This window comes from Brachionichthys hirsutus, chromosome 8 (assembly GCF_040956055.1).
Source record: "Brachionichthys hirsutus isolate HB-005 chromosome 8, CSIRO-AGI_Bhir_v1, whole genome shotgun sequence".
In the NCBI taxonomy this organism is placed as follows: domain Eukaryota; kingdom Metazoa; phylum Chordata; class Actinopteri; order Lophiiformes; family Brachionichthyidae; genus Brachionichthys; species Brachionichthys hirsutus.
The window spans coordinates 15,798,297-15,814,971 of NC_090904.1; the positions used below are offsets into that span (position 1 = coordinate 15,798,297).

The window sequence follows — 16,675 nt, forward strand, 5'->3', positions numbered from 1 at the left end:
TCGGTGGAGGTCTCAGCTGGACGGACTAGATCTCTCCCGATCCGGGTTGGTAGAGTATCAACGTTTGTGTGCCTGATTCATTTTGTGTGCGTTTAATCATTCTTACATAGGATGCCAGGGGAATTACCCTGACAGCCAGCAGGACCGGCCCAGGTGGCCAGCAGGACCGGTCCTGGTGGCCAGCAGGACCGGCCCAGGTGGCCAGCAGGACCGGCCCAGGTGGCCTGCAGGACCGGCCCAGGTGGCCTGCAGGACCGGCCCTGGTGGCCTGCAGGACCGGCCCTGGTGGCCTGCAGGACCGGCCCAGGTGGCCTGCAGGACCGGCCCTGGTGGCCTGCAGGACCGGCCCAGGTGGCCAGCATCACTGGCATTTCTGGCTCTGATTCTGTGCTCACTCTGCTCTGAATTCAACAAGGTTGAGCTCCTCTAAGCTTTTTTACAAACAAATTAAGGCTAGGCTGAAACAAAATGCAAATAATCTAAATGGATTTGGCACACAGGGAAATAAATATAAAAGTGGGGGACAGAATGCCTCGGTGCACAAGAACAGATATTTCCCAGACCTGAAAACTATCACAGCTTTCTCAATAATTATTGAGGCACCGTCGATGAAAGGAAGCTCTGAAACGTTTAGAATACTGGAAAGCCTTCACTCCTAAATGGAAAGTGAGATGTGATAAAAAGAAATGGAAAATAATGGAGAATAAAACAGGAGCTGAAATGAGAGCTGATTAACAATCGTGTAATTCTTTCTGTAGCTCGGCTGCCGTTACACAAATACATTTCATGTTGCAGTGTTTCGCATAGCAATGTGTTGGGGGGAGAACAGACAGATCAAGTGGGCCCCGTCTACTGCGTGCATCATCCAGACTGGCAAGATAATGAACATGATATACTCCATCAGTTGAGAATGTCCAACGCTTCTTCCTCCCGTAGAAGAAATTATAGCTCAATGACATTTTAAAAGAACTGTTTCATGTTTCAAATGTTTAATGCCAAGAAGACTCAAGAGTAATGTCATCTAATCTACCCTAAACACACTCACTGCTGTCCTCCATGTCCTGAACTACTCTGGCATACTTCTTTAGTACTCCAGACGTCCTCATGCAGTACCACAGTACCTCATGCAGTACCACAGTACCTCTCTGGACACCCTGTCCTAGACTTTCTCTAGATCTACAAAGACACAATGCAGCTTCTTCTGACCTTCCCTGTACTTCTCCATTGCTAGCCTCAATGCTAACGTTGCGTCTGTAGTACTTTCCATTGGCATGAAGTCATACTGCTGCTCACAAATATGTACTTCTGTCCTTAGTCTAGCCTCAAACACCTTTTCCCATAACCTCATCGTATCTCATCAGCTTTATCCTCTATAGTTTCCACAACGGAGGCGAATGAGCTGCTCTGAGTGATTGTCTCCTCATTACTATTGTCATTGCCGGAGCAACGGCCCTTTTAGCAGGGACGTTGTAATCCATAGCAACATAAAGGACACCTGTGAGTGGCCTTGTCAATCCATCAGCTTGTTAAATGGGACTACTGACGTACAACTTGGCCTCTGAGAATAGTCGATAAGGGCCCCCCACAAATGCTGAATCAGCAGGGGAGACAGACAGCATGATCGTTTAAGTAACACGTTGAAGTAACACCGATATCGCTGTTGTCTCAGCTTAATTCTAAATGGCTGAATTGGAATGAAGTGGGATTAAACAAGGGGCTCACTTAGTATATCAAAGGGTTCTGGAGAAGGACGTCTTCAGAAAGGGAGGGTGGGGGCAGCTTCAGCGTTGGATTAAACACTAAGATGTAATCATTACCTCCGACAAGGAGGTTATGGTTTTGACAGTGTTGGTCTGTTTGTGTATTGATTTATTTAACCGTTCATTGAACCAGGTAAGTTAATTGAGAAGGTATTCTCTTCTACAATAACGACCTGGACCTTCTCTGTTTGTCAGCAGGGCTACGGAAAAACTCCTCAATGGATCTTGATGATAAGGAATTTAACTTAACTTCGATCCCATTAAATTTTGAGAGTGATCCAGATACCCGCCTGGATACAAAAGAAAATCAAGAAAATCAAAATCAAGAACTCTCATTGACAATGGCAATAAACTACTTCTGATTCCATTTACTTATAATGGAAGCTTTTTCAAAAAATCATATCTTGTAAAATATGCATTCAATTCACTCACAATGTCATATATTCTAAAAGCACTACACAATTATGAAATATTTCCGACTGTAGGAAGGTTTTGTGCTGCAGCTTGGCCCTTTGAAATTTAAATATGCTCACATTTCCAATTGACTCAGATTTACTTAGATGAGTACATTTGATGGGGAGGTATAAAATGTTTCTGTCCTGAGTTTGGGACATTATATTGATACAATATACGCCGATACAAAGTATACCCACAAAGAGATCTCAGTCAATATATATTAAGACTAACAACAGGAGCGCCGCTAATGACGGCATGAATGTAAACTTGTGTTCAGATTTATTCAGAATCGTAAGGAAAAGACATTTCTGACGGCATTCAGAGAAAGGACAAAAGAAGAACAAGAACATTGACAAATATTTCCCTATTTCTTAAAAATGTATTTAGTCTTCATGATTACATTTATTATAACAGCAGAACAACAAAATATGGTGCGTTGTATGGCTTTTAGAATACAATTGTGAAGACGTCCATAGTAGTGGTACATAAAATAAAGATATTTGTTTGGCATATGTTTATAATTTACAGTAGTACTGTGAAAGTAGTACATTTGCTCCTGATTCCTTCTATTGTTTTTGTCTCTTATCTCATCCTAAACTATATCAGATATATAACAAATGCAACACAAGTTAAACAAAGTACACATTTTAAATGTTAATTTTATTGAATATGCCGACGGTTAATCCAATACATAAATCACCAAAGTAATAAGTTTTTCAGCCCCTCAAATACTGAATGTAAAAAGCTGCAAAGCCGCTTTTATAACTGGCCCCCGCTGGATTAGTAGCTGGAGTTTGCTCCAAGGTCATTACGCATGAATCACAAGAGATTGTGAGGCGATAGAAGAAACTCTGGACTCGGCGAGACGCATCTTTAACAACCTTCCTGAATCCCTCCAACAGCACACACCAAAGAGAGCATCCAATGAGCTGCAGGCGTCTCACCTCGATGAATGTCAGTGTTAATGGCTCCAAAGATATGGGGGGGGGGCGCTCCGTGAGGCATGGGACAGAAACAAACAGCACAAAAACAAGATAAATCTTAATTTCATCGATGCCCCTCAGAGCTTTTGGAAAAACGTCGTAAGGACTCAGGAGTTGAACGTTTAACTGTTTGGAAGGCAGCGGAGCGGGCGGGTAGCATCAAAACCATCATCCAATCATCATTCATCATTCAAAAAGAAAACATACCACCAATCACTGTCAGCTGTGGCGATGCTTTGATGCTTTGATGCTGCAGGACCGACGACTTACATTCATTTTGATCTGCTTTATACATTTTGAAAGGAGAGTGTCCCGTCCTCAGGCAACAGAGAATGGTTCTCTGTTGCCTCGGCTGGTTCATGAAAATAACTGATCCAAAACGTCCGTCTCTGAGTGAGTCAAACCGAATAGCCTCTTAATCGTTCCTCTTCTCTGAATGCAGCTTCGGGGCAGCTCAGGCTTCACCACCACAGAGCTTTCAGAGAGCCTGAGCTCCATCACCAGCTTGGCTGCTGCGGCTGATGTTAGAGTTGGTGCAGCCAGTTATTCACCTCGGGGGGTACCTTCGGCACGTTTGGGGTATCCTTTAGGCATCACGTGTAGCAGACACCAGGAGCAAACGCTTTCAGAATAGCTGGGGAAATGTATTGTGATCATTCTGAAGAATTAGATTTCTGGATTTGTTTCTTAAGGAGGAAGCTCAATGAAAACAGACATTCTTCAAAAGCAGCCTCGTCATCAATGTAATCAAACGACACGACAGCAGAGCGACAGAACAGAGGCTGAGTGAAAAAAGACTGATCTCCTCAGAGGCTCTCCGTTGTACGTCCTGGATGAATGTCCTTCAGCCCCCTGGGATGTGCTCTTCTGCTCTTCTGACGTCTTTGAGCATCTTGGATCTCGAGGTCGGCGTCTCATTTTACACGGACAAAAATCTATTAGAAAACCCGTCTCCCTCCCCACTTGCCTTAAACCCAATGGGGAGGAGTCTCTCATTGTCTTTTCCTTGGCAGCAGAGATGGCTTCGATGTGAGTGAGCCGAGTGAACATTATGGCTTTGCCTGGAGAGTGGCTCACTCAGACCCATCACTTTTGCATTACTGTGTACAGAGCAACTGTGCCATAATCCATTAGTGCATTAGTGTGTGTGTGGGGTGGGGGGGGGGTCTCCTTTTCCTTTTCGGAGTAGTCAATCATTGTGAAATATAAGACTGATGGCAATTTCAAGTGCAGCTAATCTCTAAATGTTGGCGTGTTTGATTGATAATCACTATAATCAAAATAAACACTGAAACAGCCTAAATGATATTATTATCATTATTATTTGTCAAGTATAGATGCACAATCATCGTTTCCATTGATTTCCTCCTCCTCAGCCTCTCCACTTTGGGTTTCCCACGCTCTCTGGGACCCTGACCACAACATCGAGAGGTTGGCGGTTCGATTCCCGGCTCGGGCACATGTGTACACTGTCGTTGTGTCCTTAGGCAAGACACTTCACCCACATTGCCTGTGTGAATGAGTGAGTGGTTGGGGTCAGGTTGGGGTCAGGAGGACTGATGGCTGAGATTGGCAGCCTCACCCTGTCACCTTACCAAGTACGGAGTGAATGAATAATGTAATACCATGTAAAGCGTCTTTGAGTACCCAGAAAAGCGCGATATAAAATCAATGCATTGTTAACATGGACAGTTGCGGAGACAACAGATGCGAAGTTGCTGTTGGGCCTCCTCAGCCAAAGAATCGAGAAGCTCCTCTGGAGTTTCACTTATCCCTGTAAAATAGCCATGTGTGAAAGTCCAAGTCCTTTTATGTCTCTCTGTACATCTAAGCATGACGATGCCAAAGGTGGAAGGTGTTTGAAGAGTGCACTGTTTTAAGTACAGACTTGAGCAACATCCTTTCTTCACCACAACAAAAGATGTGAAGAGAAAACTCATCTCACTATCGTTTCTGATGTCATACTTTCAAAGCTTAATCTCTTCAAAATCCTTATATATTACAAAATACGAGTATTTCTCAGTGCAACGGACATGCTTCTCAGCTGAGCATGACGATTTCCCAGAAGAGTAAGATTCATAAATGTGATCCCTTGGATAAATTGGGCTTTACCAATATAACTAAATAAATACATAAATAAACGAAGAATTACGAGATGTGCACTCTGGTCCTCCCACACAGAGGGGGGGTCGGCAGCCTTTTTCATGGCGCCTGCCACTCTACGATATGCTCATGCCCAAAGAGTCCACACTTACTTTGTTTGTATGTGATGAGTTTTTAAAGTTTTTGGCAGTATTTAAACATGTTCACTGAGTACCGAGTAACTCCGTTGACGCTTATATGTAATAGTGCACATCTATAAATCAGTGTTGTGTAGGACACACTAAACTCCCCGCAGTCGACAGGAAAGCCTCGCTCATTTTCTGTTTGGCTATGCAGTGAGAAACGTTTTAACTCCCCTCAGAATAGAGGTTTGTGGGTAATCCTGTATGTAAAGCCATGTCCGCCTAATGTCTCTGAACAGTAAAACAGAAGCAGATTGAGTCAGGGATGAAGTGATGACGTCTAAATCTATGAATAGAAATCAACATTTTCGGACACCTTCTTTTTCTTCGCTGTGGATGACTTCATTTAGATCGGCATGAATCGATGGAGGATTGTCTGGACCCAGCCGTCCACATGAGCCTAGGTTCTGGCCAAGGTTTCTGCCTGTTAAAGGAAGGTTTTTCCTTGCCTCCGTCTACAAAGTTCTTGCTCTTGTCGGACAAGTTGGGTTCTGTCTTTTCCTGCTAAACATTTAAAGTGCCTTGAGATGACTTCCTGTTGTGATCTGGCGCTATCGAAATGAAATGAATTGAATTGTCTTTGACTGCTGGGACAGACTCCACCCGACCCGCGGCCCGGTAACGGACTAAGTGGTTCAGGAGATGAATAAATGAATGAATCGGTGTTGTTTGGTTACGTTATGGTCTCGCCTTGGATATTCCGTTGTGGTTTTGCTGTTTCTGTGATACATAGCTAACATAGAGCTATTGCAACGTGACCCATTTATATAGAATCTAAAATGTGTTTTCAATGCTTGCTGCTCCCACACTGATGTTACTTACATCAGTCACTATTAATGTTCTATTTGAATGCAATCAAACTGAAGGAATGGGCCAGACGGGTATTACATAAATCTAGTTGTACATGAAAAAATAATAAAAGAAAAAAAAAAGTGAAATGGCTGTCACATGCTAGTATGTTATTTCAAAGGCAAAGTATATCAGTGTAAAACATGAGGCAGCTGCAGGAGTGGGCTGGGAGGGGATGGAATTAAACGGAATCTTTCCCAACAGCTTCCCTTGTAAATACGTTTTTTAAACCACATATTCTGCATGATCTATAAAGTACCACTTCAAAGCTTAATTTCCACTTGTGCAAATTAGAACATGATGAATAAATGCAATTACAGAGAGATTCAAATTATGTTTGCTTCATTGAGGCAGTTCATCCCCAACAAGTTACGCACTCTAAAAGCCCACAGGAAGCTCTCCTCTGCCCTCGGACTTTAGTTGCCCAGGCAAACCTGACTGGAAGATTTTAAAGTCGTCTGTGTCTGTGTCTCTCCACAGTGAAAAACGGAGCAAAGAGAAAGGGGCCCTTCTCACGGCGTTGTCTGGGAAGCATTTTATGGCCCTCGCATTTGGAGGTAACATATGGCTGGAAAACGAGAACAGTAAATCCTGCTACACTGCCCCGAGGTAATGTACTCGTATAATTCTTGACAGACTGTGACAAGAGAGAAGTCATTTACATCGCTGTTAAATTGTGCTTTGACACAATTCAACAGCTTTAATGGGATTTGCTGAAATGTGTGCCACAAGGAAATCTGAGAAACACATCCAGATACAGCGCTGGGTTTTTACTTTTTAGTGTTACTCTGAATACATCTCTGGTTCAAATCCATCGTGGCAAAATGTCGAGCAGGAAGTGTGAGAACGCCCACGAACGCAAATGTGAAGAACTGCGATTTCTTCGTTACAGTTTATAACGCAACATATAAGCATAACTCCATAACCACAACTAAGTACATCCATATATTCTATTAATGATATTTTAATAAAAGATATTAATAATATATAATAAATATATATTAAGAATAAACTTAGCAGCACGTTATGGATCTGATGCTTGAGAGATCATATATGGTTACATTTTGGATGTTAAAAGTATGTAGCCGCGGTTTGGGAACGTTGCATGTCACCGTAAGATGAGATCAGTCTCATTTTCAGTTTCCGTACTTTGTTTTTTCTAAAACAATAAACATGATTTCACACATGAATACATCTACAAGAAAATTGATCGATGGATGAATAGGTCATCAATATTTTGCATTTCTTGTGAAAAGCTGCCGTGTGAAACATTATTGAAACAGAATATGTGCTTATCCTTTTTATATTAATTTAAATGGTAGACAGTACATTTCTATCTCACCAACTTCACCAATTTTTGCAGTTTTTTCTCCAAAACATTGAGTCTGTATTTATTTTATTTTATTTTGACATTTTACATTATGTCCAAACATTTTTGTAATTTGGGTTTTTCATGTCATGAACCCCATTTCTCACACTACAACTAACTATCCTCAACTAATATGTCAGGACGTTTACCGCCGTTAACGTCCCATTCTCTGAGATACAAGCTGCTCACGTCATCACAGTGTGCATATGTGTATATATATATATGGATATTGTCATTGCTTTTTGTCAGATGAATGAATGAATGAATGAATATATTTATTAGATAGAATGTTAGAGTACAAGTACAGTCACACAGTAGCATGTATTACAGTACAAGTACAGTCACACAGTAGAATGTATTACAGTACAAGTACAGTCAAACATCCTGTCTAAGAGGAGCATTTCTAAAAAGCCCTTGCGGTCTTGTTTCCGTTGAAAGTCCTTCGTACATAAATCATCGACAATTAACAATACAAATTTAACAATACCAATAAAAATAAAACCAATATTCAAGAACTCAATTGATGCAACGTAACATTAGAAGTTACGCTGTGGCAGAGAGTGAGACATATCTACGCAAACTTAATCAGTTTGACGGACTGATGGCTGGAGGTGCAGCAGTCGGTGTACAGGGAGAAGAGCCAGGGGGAAAGTACACAGCCCTGGGGGGATCCGGTGCTGATAGTCAGGGTGTCCGAGACCGTAGACCCCAGCCGCAGATGCTGCCTCCGCTCCGTCAGGAAGTCGGTGATCCACCAGCAGAGGGAGTCGGGCACGTCGAGCTGGAGCAGTTTGTCCTGGAGCAGTCCCGGGAGGACGGTGTTGAAAGCTGAGCTGAAGTCCACAAACAGGATCCTGGCGTAGGTTCCTGGGGAGTCCAGATGCTGCAGGATGAAGTGGAGGGCCAGATTGACTGCGTCGTCTACAGACCTGTTGGCTCGGTAGGCGAACTGCAGCGGGTCCAGGAGGGGGGCGGTGAGGGTCTTCAGGTGGTGGAGAACCAGGCGCTCAAAAGACTTCCTGACTCCAGATATCAGCGCTATCGGTCTGTAGTCATTAAGTCCTGTGATCCTTGGCTTCTTGGGGACAGGAACAATGGTGGAGGACTTGAAGCAGCAGTAGTGCATATTTAAACGCTGAGCAAGCGGCAGGTCGTTCAGAGCTCGGGGGGCTTTGGGCTTGTCGTTGGTAATGCCCCCCCCCCCCTCCAAACTGCTGCAGGGTCGTTGGCAGAGAACTGCTGCTGGAGTCTGCGTGAATATACTGATTTAGCTTTCTTCAGCTCCCTGCTAAACCTGTACTTCACCTCCTCGTAGCTGTCTCTGTCTCCGCTCCTCTTTCTCACGTCTGATCTGGCTGAACCAGGGCTTGTCGTTAGCGTAACTCACCCTGGGAAATGGGAAATGGACTGCACTTATAAAGCGCTTTTTCCACCGTAAGAAACTGTCTGTATTTGGGAAGTTCCTGGCTCAGATTTCCCTTGTTGAAATCACCAAGAACAATAACAAGAGAATCAGGAAAAGTCCGTTCCAAACATGAAATATTTTCCACGAGTGCACGTTGAGCCTCGTGCACGTCGGCGGCCGGCGGGATGTAAACAGCTGCCAGGATGAATGAAGCGAACTCACGCGGGGAGTAAAAGTGTTTGCAATGAATGAAGAAGTACTCCAGAGCAGGAGAACCGTGTTGGGCGGTCGCAGTCACGTCGGAGCACCAGCCGTTGTTGATCTAGAAGCAGAGTCCGCCGCCTTTGGCCTTACCGGAGAGCAGCGGGTCACGATCCGCGCGTAAGAGGCAGAAATCCTCCAGCTGGAGCGCGCTGTCCGGGATCTGTGCGCTGAGCCACGTCTCCGTAAAGCACAAAACACAAGAGGAGGAAAAGTCCTTATTTCTCATCAGCAGCAGCGCCAGCTCGTCCAGCTTGGTGCTGAGAGAACGGACGCTGGAGAGGAATATTCTGGGTAAGGGGGTGCAAGGTCCCGGTTTACGGAGTCGGACGAGAGCGCCGCCACGCTTCCCTCTTCTCCGGCGTCTCACTCGTTTCACCAAAACAGGAACTAATTCCGCAGCAGAAACTTAAAAAACGGGCAAAAGGTCCGTGGGAGTCGTTGATCTAAAGTTTAGAAGCTCTTCACGGGTTAGGGTTAGGCTTAGGGTTAGAACGCACGAGAGCACCGGGGCGACCGTAGGAGGCGCCGTCCGGAAGTAGTCTCTCTCGTCTTGGTAATGTATTGGTCTCGGTCGGTGTGGTCTTGACTCCAACACTAGCCAGCGCACCGCAGGGCCACACATAGACAGACAACCATTCACGCACACACTCACACACTACGTGTAATTTGAAGTCATCAATTCACATAAATTGCATCTTTTTGGAGGTGGGAGGAAACCGGAAAACCCGGAGAAAACTCACACAGACACGGGGAGAACATGCAAACACCACACATAGACAGACAGATTTGAACCTGGTACCTAGCACTAACCACTACGCCAGAGTTAGTGGTTAATTGTGTTCGTTGTACTGCCCCACAAGTTGTAATAACTATTAAACAATTATTACACCAGTATCTACTCATGTTGAAGTTGTGGTCTCGATAATTGCTTCTGTCATGTTTTTTTTTCTTTAAAAAAATTCGTAAGATCCAGCTGCATGTCCACCGCGACATCGCAGAACACAACCCAGCTGAAGATGCAAAGCGTCACCTCATTTTTCGGAGACAGGCACCAAGTCACTCACGCACACATTCATACACTACGAACAATTTGGAGGAAACAATCCACATCAATTGCAAGTTTTTGGAGGTGTGAGGAAACCAAAAAACCCAGACAAAATCCACGCGGACAACGAGAGAACAAACAAACTCTGCGCAGATAGGATTCAAACCCGGTACCTTCTTGCTGTGAGGCGACAGCTCTACCCACTGCGCCACCGTGCCGCCCACTCTTTGATATCATATTATTGAAATTTTAAAACATCTAGAAAGATCATTAACATCGCTGTGAAATTACTTTTATTTTCCAAGGTTTTGCTACTTAAAAGGATAGGTTAGGTTATTTCTATAAGGATGCAAAGAATTATAACATGTAATCATAAGTAAACTTCATCTGAAGCCCTAAATAAAAAGTGAAGAAAAGATATTTGTCATGTCTCATGCCCTTTCCCTTCAGTCTGAATCTACTGGTATTTGTAAAATCCCTCAAACGTTCAATTTATTCATGATGTGAGGAATAAAAGCAAACCCGAAATGCTGTAATAAAAGACACCAATGGGGAAATTATATCAAATCCATTACTTTTATCTCTCCAGTTTTGAATATAATGTAGCAAGTTTAAATTAGCGTGGCTTGAAAGGGTCTCTAAAAGAATCCGGTTTATCTGAAGAACCTCCGAAAACACTAATTCTGACTGCAGTCCTGATGATTTAACCATTCAGAAATCCTCAAACAGAATATGTCAGGATGAAGCACCACAAATGAGCATTTACTGAAATATTCAGTTCATCCAGCACTGTCAGAGGTTCGATTAGATATGATAATTCCTCCTCAGGTGACTATCAATCCCAGTTCAATTTGAAGGAGGTAAATGAGAAGTCAACACTCTTTAGTCCAATAAAAGGCAGAGATTAAAGAACATTTGGCAGCCAAGTGTGGGTAATTGATTTATAATTAATCAGGACTGGGCTGAGCGAGAGTGGGTTTCTGTCGCAGCATTTTCTTTTTAATTCCTCGCGAGGACATTTAAAATGCGTGGCCTTGTCATCAAAGCAGATTTTAAGGCCACAGATATCAATCGTCAATCAGTTGTAAAACAACACTTTCCAATGCCTGCCTGATTCAAATAAATTGTCACAGCCATGAAAGTGATATATGATGCTAAGGTTTTCATCAGTTACATTCTGTTGATAATATCTCTCATAATTATTTTCAACCAGCTGATGACAAATAACTATGAAACAGATGATGAATTTTACCATTGAATGTCTTTTCAATACTACTACTACTACGACTACTACTGTACTTTCAGCTTGTCCCGTGAGGGGTCACAGCAGCAAATCAACGTTCTCCACTTCACCCTGTCCTTTGCATCGTCCTCCCCAACACCAGCCACTCTCATGTCCTCCCTCACTACGTCCATGTCTCTTCTCCTTGGTCGTCCACTAGTCCTGTCCTTTGCATCGTCCTCCCCAACACCAGCCACTCTCATGTCCTCCCTCACTATGTCCATGTCTCTTCTCCTGGGTCGTCCTCTAGTCCTGTCCTTTGCATCGTGCTCCCCAACACCAGCCACTCTCATGTCCTCCCTCACTACGTCCATGTCTCTTCTCCTGGGTCGTCCTCTAGTCCTGTCCTTTGCATCGTGCTCCCCAACACCAGCCACTCTCATGTCCTCCCTCACTACGTCCATGTCTCTTCTCCTGGGTCGTCCTCTAGTCCTGTCCTTTGGTGGGTGTGATGTATGAAATGATCATAACTGTCAGGATTCTTCCGAGGGATTGTTGCTGGGTGTCAGCTGGAGCTGGATGAGCAGGGGGCGGAGCTGGAGCTGGAGCAGGAGTGGCAGTCCTGCGCAGCTGATTCCAATCGAGCCTCGTCTCCTCACCTGCTCCATAAAGATTCGGGCCCTTGTTCCACACCTTGCCAGATGGACAGCGTCTTCGAGAGCTCCTGGTCCAACATGCTCATCGTCTCCCTGGCTCCACGTCACAGTCTGGTCCCGTGTCGTCTCCTTGGCAGATCTGCAGAACCCCCCTGCCGACGTCCTCCCAGCTCGTCTCGGAACTCCGGTTGGATTCCGGCGAGTCGCCGACTTCATCGAGTCTTCCCCCTGATTTCGTTGCTCCCTTGTGGGCCATTAAACCAGCTCAAACCTGCATCCTGTGTCGTGCCTGTTCAGAGCGTCCAGTTCGGCCCAGCCCCCGTGACAATAACGAAAGGACCGAGAACAAGTTGTTAACTTAAATGTTTTAATGCATCAGTACATAATTCTGGTGTACATCTCGTGGCAACCAGCGCACTGCCCCACCCATCCAGAAGTCTTTCCTGTGAGCATGCACGTTTCTGTGTTAAGAGAGAGAGCGTGGACTGGACAAAGCAGAAAACAGTTACGATATACCACAGATTTCTGTCACTAAAACCTAATGTTTTTGAAAACTCCGACCCGAGCGGAAGGCGCAGAAAAGTTACCAAGGACCCGTGAGAGGCACGTAATCAAAGGAAGCGAGTTTTCAAGGACGGAGGATCATCCGAGGAGAGGGGTGTGGTCAAAGGAGTGCAAAAGCTCCGCTAGCAATATATTTCACCGTCCTCGAGCATCCGGACCGTGATATTTCAACATTCTCAATGTTTTGCAACACTGAACTGCAACATGGGTTTATTACTCTCGCCGAAGGGGAGGCGAGGGTATTGCAATTGGGTCCGTTTTGTCACGCCTCGAGGCGGGGCGGGGCCATTCCTACACTCTCTCCCTGTCTGCACCTCTCAGAGCTCCTGTAATCAGCTTCATGCCCATCACCTGTGCTCCTGCCGCCACCTGCACCTCATCAGCCCGGGCACTACTTGAGCTCAGCTCAGTCACCACACCGGCGCCAGATTGCCAGTGATGTTTCCTGCTTTCCAGCCCTTCAGACCGGACCTCCCGTGCACCGACCCTCGCCTGCTTCCCGGACCCTGCCTCTTCGCCTGCCCCTTGTGTTTTGGCTGCCGGACCTGCCTGATCACCCGGTGTCTGACCCTCGCCTGCCCCTTGGACTCCCTCGTGCCTGCTCCCCCCCGGATCCGTCGGCCTGACCTGCCTGTCCTACCCGCCAATAAAAGCTCTGTTCGCACCTTTGCTCGTCTGCCTCGCGTTTGGGTCCTAAAAACTAGTAACCCAATTGACTTGAAATTTTTACACAAGCAAGGTTCTGTCCGTGGCTCGGTCCTCCCCGAGAATGGCGTTGATCTGGATCTGGATCCAGATTCTAGAACTTTTTAAAGGATTATTTAACATTGCGCTTTTTGACATTTTTCTTAATTTCTTCAAAACGCATGGCGGTATGGATCTGCAAAAAATCACACATAAGTACTCCTTAAAGGTCTATGTCCAGGACTAATTTCGACCGGATCTGGATCACAATCCGGATCAGTCCATCCTGACCTCAATTCTGGAGCTAGAGACTTCAGATTTGGTGTGAACACTCATAGTTCATTCTAGTTTCATATATGTTACAGTTGTAGTTGTATCTTTTCCTGTTCCGGAGCAGCAAGCTAGAGCTGGTTTGGCCCCTCTGATCCGGAAGCCCTGTTTACTGTCTCACAAGATCCAATAGTGTATTGGAGGCGGGGTCTGCAGTCTCTGATTGTCTCTAGTTGGTTGTTACGAATTAGGCTTCTGGCCCAATACTCGTCAAATAAAAGGAGAATTTGGTGTATATCATGGCGGCAGTGGCTCCGTGGGTTGGGCAAGCAAGCTAGCGCAGGTTTGGCCCCTCTGATCCTCGCTTGTGTAAAAATGTCAAATACGCACTCTGCAAACCCCGGAATAAGGAACATTAACTGAGGAACAAAAGTACATAAAAAAGAAAAGAAAAGGGCTTTCATCAAGGAGGTCACTCCTTGACCGCTTGGGAAGGGAGATGTCCCGGCCACTAAGTTGCGGGTCTCCCTCAAGACAGTTTTCGTGGTGATCATACAAAGTAGACAAAGTAAAATTAAAATTAGTCCAGTTCTATCAATTGACCCCTTATAACAGAAACTAAAGCCGAAGTAGTCATTCCAGTATATTTGGGGAATAACCAAGATTTACCAAAAACAAAGTGGACTGAGAGTCAATAAAGATGCTTAGTGCCTTTGTTCCATAATAAGCACAAGACACCGTTGTTCACGTCGGGGTGGTTGAAGTCTCCTCGGTGACATGTTCCGCTGACCTGCGGTGAAACTCCCGTCGTTTCTCCCGGATTCTCTGGCAGTAGTCGTCGCTCCTAAACCCGCTCCTCTTCTCCTTTGCTTGCTCCCACAAGAAAGTCGGTTGCGCTGCCTCTCTCCGCTTCAGTATTGGGGAATTGAAAAGCCCTTTGCACGTAAATCCTCAGCAGCTTGATCGCCGCTGTCGTAGATCTCTGTCCCCGAGTGCAGCAACACACGCGTCCGTGTCATGGCCGTGTGAAATCGTATTCCTCTTTCTTTCAGCAGCTTTTTGATCGGTTGATATTCTCGTCTTTTCTCCATCACAGCAGTTGCGCAGTCATGATGAAAAAACACCTTCCTTCCGTTCACGGTGTTGCTCTTCCTCCATGCCACGTTGATAATCTTCTCTTTAGTAGAATATTTCAATAATTTAATCACAATATATCACAGGGGCGTATTCTCTGTGGGCTCTTTCAATGCCGAGCTCTGTAAGGCCAGTAGTCTCCGCCAGCTCTTTTCTCAATAAACTTTGAATATAGTGAGTCGTGGCGGTGTCCTCGGCCCCCTCATTACGCTCTGACATTTAGACTCTAATATTGTTATGGCCCAAGAGCCCTTCCAGTTCGGTAACTTTGGACTGCAACTCCAGCTGATTTTGCGTCGGAAAAGACAGGTGTCCTTTCATCTCAACACCAAGTGATTCCGCCCAATCAATGCGTCCCTCTGCTTCCTCTCGTCGGTGTTCTGTAGCCTACATGTCTCCTGTAGTTTCATCCATCATGTCGTGAAAGTCGGCTCGTGCCTCCCCCAAGCTGCTTCTTGACATCCCTTGTCTCTGGAAGTTTTGAAACTACTGGGAAAGTCTGTTCTTCAAATCAAACCTGGCCATGGAGTCCTTAATAACCTCGCGGCTAGGGGCTAACAATGGTGGCAAAAGCTTAGCCGCCAGCGCAATGCTACTTGCATCATCGCTGTCGATTTTTACCCCTTTTTGTTGCTTCTCAGTCCTTTGCCAGGACCCTCCCCCCCAGCCACCCCGGCATCATTATGCACCAAAATACCACAGAATAAATCGTATGCAGCCATGTTGGCGCTTGCACTGGAAGTCCGATCTCAAGACACATTGCGCAAATAAATGAAGAAGCCAAGGTGTGATGGCAACTGCTATTACTTTCCTATTTATGGAGTGACATTCTGGAACTGTAAAATCCTTGATTTTCTTTTAGCAACCTATTTCATGCAAGACTTTGCAACTTTTTTTCTGTTTCATTTACTTTTCCAACATAAATCTCATGGTTGGTAAGACACAGGCAGGGAGATACACAAAAGGGGGATTTAAGAACTTTTCAGTTGCCAGCTGTGAAGTGTTGATGATGGCGATGACCGGCAGATTTAAATAAAATGTCCAAGTAGCAGTCAGCGATGCCTCCCATCTGATGATGGCTTGTTTCATGACAATCACAGCTTGACAGTCATTTTCCTTTTCTTATTTTTCTTTTTCTCAGCACATCTACATACCTGTGATTTGACTCCTGAATCATTTGCCCTCCAAAGATACTGAATAGCTGGAAATAAAGATCCTCTAATGCTTAAGGACATTGAAAGAGGCTTACTTACCCTGTACCAAACAATCTCTCGAAGCCTTCCGTCAGTTTTGAAGTTGCACTTGAGAGTAACAGTCTCACCCACGACAACAGGAGGCAGGGGCTCTATGGTAACTGTCAAATATCCTGCAAGAAAAAGAAAAAGATTTGTATTAATTATAAACCAAGAACAGTTCGCGTGCACAATGTATGTAAGTTAGCGTTCTCTTTCTTGTTGAGGTAAATGGGACCACGAGGACCAACTTTACTGACGATATGCACACTGTCTAGTTTACAATTTATTTAATTTACTCTAAATCAGGGGTCCCCAACCACCGGGCCGCAGCCCGGTACCGGTCCGTGTGGGATTTGTTACTGGGCCGCACAGAAAGAATAACTAATATTTTTTGTTGTATCGAATATTAGAGTCTAAAAAGTGCTTTCTTTAAAAAACGACTATTTTTCATCAACATAACAATCGCCTGAGAATCTTCTTGGTCACGTGATACG

General features: G+C 44.9%; 1 protein-coding gene across 1 annotated transcript in view; it reads right to left on the minus strand.

The window, feature by feature from the left end:
* igsf21a (immunoglobin superfamily, member 21a) overlaps positions 1–16,675 on the minus strand; it is a 192,409-nt gene that overhangs the window by 117,739 nt on the left and 57,995 nt on the right. Inside the window, exon 2 of the mRNA XM_068742179.1 lies at positions 16,200–16,312. Within this exon, the coding sequence (XP_068598280.1) occupies positions 16,200–16,312 (113 nt within the window). The remainder of the gene's footprint in view (positions 1–16,199; positions 16,313–16,675) is intronic.